The sequence below is a fragment of the Camelina sativa genome, chromosome 19 (genome assembly GCF_000633955.1).
Source record: "Camelina sativa cultivar DH55 chromosome 19, Cs, whole genome shotgun sequence".
Lineage (NCBI taxonomy): Eukaryota > Viridiplantae > Streptophyta > Magnoliopsida > Brassicales > Brassicaceae > Camelina > Camelina sativa.
Window position 1 is genome coordinate 16,988,085 of NC_025703.1, and position 6,440 is coordinate 16,994,524.

At 34.4% G+C, this 6,440-nt stretch overlaps 1 protein-coding gene across 1 annotated transcript; it reads left to right on the forward strand.

Moving 5' to 3' along the window:
• On the forward strand, positions 135–3,060 carry LOC104767910 (nucleobase-ascorbate transporter 1-like). The gene is made up of 13 exons (XM_010491874.1): positions 135–156; positions 347–444; positions 556–732; positions 836–936; positions 1,046–1,121; positions 1,221–1,280; positions 1,375–1,562; positions 1,639–1,735; positions 1,828–1,914; positions 2,019–2,077; positions 2,158–2,249; positions 2,345–2,422; positions 2,509–3,060. The coding sequence occupies exons 1-13, from the start codon at positions 135–137 to the stop codon at positions 2,880–2,882; spliced, it is 1,509 nt and encodes a 502-aa protein (XP_010490176.1). The 3' UTR covers positions 2,883–3,060.

Sequence of the window (6,440 nt, forward strand, 5' to 3'; positions counted from 1 at the left end):
ATAGTTTATGCAATGGAATATTATATTGTGTTTGTTTATGGGACTAATTAATTAATGACCACATTAATTTAATTCGTAATTAAGCCAAAAAAAAAACCAAAAACCTGAGTTTTTTTTTTTGGTGGACCTCTTTCATGGTGTTTGATTTGCCTTATTGTTTTTTTTCCGTAGTGTAAAATTAGCTATGATTGATTATCAACGAACTCATTGTGTACATTTTTTGCAGCTTGAGATATAATTTTTTTGCTGATTGTGTCTTTTGAACACCTTTTGTTGCTTGTAATAATGTATTTAGTAGAACACAATTTTTTTAATTGAACCTCTTGGTAACGTTTTTTTATTGCAGCTGAAACGGTGTTACTAGCTTTTCAAAACTACATTCTAATGCTTGGATCAAGTGCTTTTATACCCGCATTGCTTGTTCCAGCTATGGGTGGCTCTGATGTAAGCCTTTTAATACAATCTCTCTCTCTCTCTCTCTCTTTACTCAGCTACGGACGGCTGGCTTATCAGCTATGGGTGTTCCTTGTATCTTTTTTTTTTTTGTGTCAAAAGGGGGACAGAGCAAGGGTTATACAGACACTACTCTTTGTAGCTGGTATCAAGACACTTCTCCAAGCTCTTTTTGGTACCAGGTTGCCTGCTGTTGTTGGTGGCTCTTTTGCTTTTGTTGTCCCCATTGCTTACATTATCAGCGACTCTTCCTTGCAAAAAATCTCCAATGACCATGAGGTACATAAAAAGAAAAGCCTAATGAGAAAACACAAGATCATTTGTTTTTTCCTCGTACAACTGTCTCGTTTATACATAGTAACAATGTAGTATGTTCTTGTAGAGGTTTATTCACACGATGCGAGCTATACAAGGGGCATTGATCGTCGCGTCTAGCATACAGATCATTCTTGGCTACAGCCAAGTATGGGGTCTTTTCTCAAGGTATATCATTACTTGTGTTGTTTTTTGTTTTTGAAAGACACATTCATTGTCTTAACTATGGGATTTTTATCCAAATTCATTACTTCCTTTTCATCTTTTTCAATTTCAGGTTTTTTAGCCCTCTTGGTATGGCACCAGTTGTTGGATTGGTTGGTCTCGGTATGTTTCAGCGAGGATTTCCCCAGGTAACTCATACAAAGCCCCACTCCACAGTCCACACCATGACTTTGCTTTAAACATTAATGAAATATCTCTTTTAAAACTTTGATTATCTTGTTTTATAGCTCGGGAACTGCATTGAGATTGGACTACCGATGCTATTGCTTGTCATTGGACTAACCCAAGTAAAACCTTTGTGTTGTTTTAGACTTTCTTGGCTTGCTCTCCAAGTTATTTCTCTCTTTGCTTATGCTATTTTCTTTCTTTCTTTCTTGGCAGTATCTAAAACATGTCAGACCATTTAAAGATGTCCCAATCTTTGAAAGGTTTCCGATATTGATCTGTGTAACTATTGTTTGGATCTACGCCATTATCCTTACCGCAAGTGGAGCTTACAGAGGCAAACCATCACTTACACAACATAGTTGTCGAACAGACAAAGCAAATCTTATATCAACAGCTCCATGGTATTCAGCAGCTCAGTTTCCTCATGTATTGTGGTTACATAGTACATATCTCATTGTGCTTATAATGTGTCGTCAGGTTCAAGTTTCCATACCCTCTCCAATGGGGGCCTCCAACGTTTTCAGTAGGCCATTCGTTTGCTATGATGTCTGCAGTTCTTGTATCCATGGTCGAGGTAAAGAAGCAGAACATTGTTAGAGTCATTGCAAGTAACTTAAGTTTAATTGTGTTAGGGGGTCTGAGATGATTAATTTAATCGGTATGCAGTCTACTGGAGCTTACATGGCAGCTTCAAGATTAGCCATAGCCACGCCACCTCCTGCTTATGTATTGAGTAGAGGCATTGGATGGCAGGTGAATCAATAGTGTGATGAAGAGACACATTTAAATGCATATCGCACCTTCTTGACTTCTCCTATATCTTATCTGTTATGCTATGTTTCTTGATAAAAATTCAGGGCATTGGTGTATTGCTTGATGGTCTATTCGGAACAGGCACAGGTTCTACTGTACTAGTGTAAGTAAAGTAACTTCTTGGAAACTATCGTTTTCACATATTTTACACACCCTAACGAAGGTGTTAAAATGTGGTTGCAGTGAGAATGTAGGACTTTTAGGGTTAACAAGAGTTGGAAGCCGTCGTGTTGTTCAAGTATCCGCAGGCTTCATGATTTTCTTCTCTACATTGGGTACAAAAACTTACTCATACTTGTTGTAGGCTTTACCATTCATTCTATTGTATCGGATCCTACAGTTTAAAAGCTTTGTTGTTTGTTTTGATCAGGCAAATTTGGAGCTGTGTTTGCATCGATACCAGTCCCAATATACGCAGCATTGCACTGTGTCCTCTTCGGCCTTGTTGGTAAAGACCATGACAAAACTGAATACACAACATCATCATCTCACTGAAAGAAAACATTTGTCATTTGTTTTAATCTTCTATTGCAGCTGCGGTTGGTCTATCATTTCTTCAGTTCACAAACATGAACAGCATGAGAAACCTAATGATCACCGGTCTATCACTCTTTCTCGGAATCTCAATACCTCAGTTCTTCGTCAACTACTGGGACGCTAGACATTACGGGCTAGTTCACACAAACGCAGGATGGTTCAACGCCTTCTTAAACACAATATTCATGTCTCCAGCAACAGTTGGTCTAATCATAGCAGTGTTCATGGACAACACAATGGAAGTAGAGAGATCAAAGAAAGACAGAGGCATGCCTTGGTGGGTCAAGTTCAGAACATTCAGAGGAGATAACCGTAACGAAGAGTTCTACACTTTGCCTTTTAACCTCAACAGATTCTTCCCTCCTACATAGTAGTAGTCCATACTTTGATTTCTGATTCTTTTTTTTTTTTTGGTAGTGGTCTTTTAATTTATGACCCTAGTTGAAGTAAAATTCAGAATTTTATTCCTGATGTAGATTCAATAAGATCAGTTACATTGCTCACATTTCTAGATTTTTTTTCCTTTCCATTAGAATTATGTTCGTGTAAGCGACGAATTCATTATGAACGTCAGTGATTAAACAAATTGAGCTCTGGTGAAGACAATCAACATTATGTTCCATGTCTTTCGTGTTCGAACCATGTCATAATTATAACAGTCATTAACATCATCCCATGTCATAATTATAACAGTCATTAACATCATCCCATGTAACAGTTAATCTTGGCTAATGGTTTAAACAATAATTTCAAAACATTCGAAGGAAATAGCTAAAATTGAAAGGTAAAAAAGCTTTGAAAAATTGGGAAGCCTCAGTAAGCCAGCGTTTTTTACATCAAAGAGTACAAAACTCAGACGGTAATTCCATATTTTAGCAATAATCATCATCGGTAACCTTCCCAATAATCAAAAAATGGTTTTCAAAAATATAAAATGTAATCGCCGAAATGGCTCCGTAGATCGTGTAATAATCGAGACCCACAGGTTCCTATCAGTAAGCGAAACACGTACATCTGTTTATGTCCAATGTAGCATCGAGGATCATTGCCACATAAGAGCTACCGTCGACGTGGCATCGGACAATTTTAATAATCAATGAAAAAAATAAAATAAAGAGAGAACCCTCAGCGAACCCTTGTCAAATCACCCACACAACGAACACAGAACGGTGGGAAGTACGGTGAAGACCCGGCCGAAGAGTCAAGTACTCGACCGTAAACGGATCCGGGTTTGGGATCCAGATACGAGCCGGGTTTGACTGATCGGGGGATGGGAATTCACCGGATGCAATCCTCGTTCAGTCCGTTGTTGTGTAAAGTGTCATACGGCACTTCCTATCTATGGGATTGCTTCTTCATCGGGAATTTAATAAAAATAAAAAAAAAAACGTTTGAGAACCGAAAAACTAGTAATGAACTGTGTAAAATTATTAGGTCGAATAAGCTACAAAAAGTGGATGATAATATGAGAGAGAAGAGAATCTGAGTTTATATAGAGGGGTACGAGTCGGCTTAACTTTAAAACCCTAATTTCCTTCTCGTAAACCCTAGCGTTTTGATTGAGTTAACATAATAGCCCGTTTGTATGTATATGTGGGCCGGCAGATAAACTAAATCCAAAGGGCTTTCCGAAATGACTTTGATGTTACTTGTTAGGTTTTTCTGAAGGCCAAGTTTTTTACAAAAGGTCATTCTTTTCCATAAACCGGTTCTAAAACCCTAATGACGTAAAAAAAATTCCATGACTGGAGGGAGTAGCGCATTCTATTGGGTAAAGCTAGTTTTTTAGAGTTTTGTTTTGCCGACTTCTTAATGAAATCCAAAATCTCACTTTATAAGGGGTATTGACATTCGAAAAGGTTTTTCAGTATTTTTAAAATCATTTGTTATTCAATTAAGGTTTTTTACAAATTTTCAGAAATCATATGTTATTCAACTTAAAATTTATGTAAAATCCTTTAAAATAATATAGAATCTCTTATTATTCAATCAGTAATTTTTAAAACCTACTTAAAATCTCTTGTTATTCAATTTATCACAACTTTTTTAAAACTTGCTAGATGATTTTAAGAGACTTTCTTTTGTTTTTTAGTTGAAAAGTATCTATCTTAACATTTTTGGAGTATATTTTTGTGTCATCCTCTCTTATCTTTGTATCTAAACAAGTCTCAACTAAATTCTCTACAATCCTTACAACCAAACATAATTATTTTCTTATTTGATAATATTAATTTCCTAAAAACTATCTACCTAACTAAATCAAGGGAGATTTGCACCCACACCTACTTTATCTCCATCTTCTTTCACTTTCACCTACTTTCTACTCTTCCTATACTTTTTGAAGTTTTTTGCCTTACGTGTCTTTTATTTGTGGCAAAATTGTCCCTCTCCTCTTTCTCTCCATCTTTTGTCTCTTTTTCTCTTTTTTATTGTTGTTAACACTTTAAATGGTTATCATAAAACAATTTATCTATTTATTTATATATAATCTGTTATGATTATATATTTTCTACATTTTAAGATACATATTGCTATATTTTTTTTTATGAATTTTTAGATTATACAGTATCCATTTGTCATTGAACATTTGTTCAATGATAAGTGGTTAATCAATTGCAGTATTATGTTATGTTATGATCTTTTTGCAAGGTTCATGTGTTACTTAAAACTCAAAGAACATAAAAAAAGAGCTTATGATGATTAGTTACGGACCTTAACTTGAAAAGAAAAATAAACAAAGTTTAGTGGATAAATAAATTATGGATAGGTCTCCATAGATTCATTCAAAACAAAGTAAATTTTTCCAAGGTTAGTCTCTATTCCACCACCAGTTCAGAATGTGCGGCAATAAAAAAGTATATTCATACATTAAGATTCATGATTTCCATCCAAGCCCATCCACTTAACTTTGACCACATGTTCATTAACCCTAATTTGTCGACATATGTTTGTTGGACATGAGCATATGCTTTCTAAAACTTAATTTTTCTGATGGGATTGAAATTTAAGTTTAAAAACTCACAAGACAACAAACAATCAGTAAAATAACAATCAAACTAAAAAACCCATATCAAATTTCTCATAATCTGAAGATTTCTCTTATTTTAGATCTCTACCCTTGTCAGAATAGTTCTTGTTATCCGCTTCTTTATTAACTTTATGCAAAATTTTCGTTGATGCACGGAGAGAGAGTCTCTCTCAATAAATGGAATATTAACATTTCCTTTTGAATTACTTAATTGAAGTTGATAAATTTTGTATAATAAAAAATAATCCACTATTAGACGTTTGGCGTCATGTCGATATAATTTTTGCACCGAATTCAACTGTTTTTTTTTTCCCTTCTATTGGTTCCAATATAGATGCAACACCAAAATGTAAAACAACCGACATAGACACATAGTGATATTTTAATATCACACTTTTGTCAAAACAAGAAAATGTTATTTGTTCTATTAGCAATAATAGATTATTTACATATTTGTTTTAGCAATTAACATAGAATAGTTATCATTTTTATTCACTTTAGCACTTTATAATTAATATAAACCTGATTAACTTAACCTAAAAATAATACTGTAGTGTCAAATAAATGATACGGCAATAATGACGTTCAACGCCACTGAAGAAAAGAAAGGAAAAAGGCCAATATAGATTCCTTCCTTGGTCTTCTTCACCAACACAAACGCATATTGTACTTACCGATTGGGCCAACAGAAAAAATAAAATAAAATAACAGTTAGCTTATTCTTTTAAGTTAAGAAAATAAAATAAAAACAAAATAAAAAGAGAGAATAAAAAGGGTTAGAAGGAGTGAGGGGTAATATGTAATTAAATGAGTAGTAGAAAGTAGGTGTAGTGGTGAATAGTTTTGGAGATAATGGGTGTGAGTGCAAAAATCCCTTAAATCAATATGTTAGATTAAAATA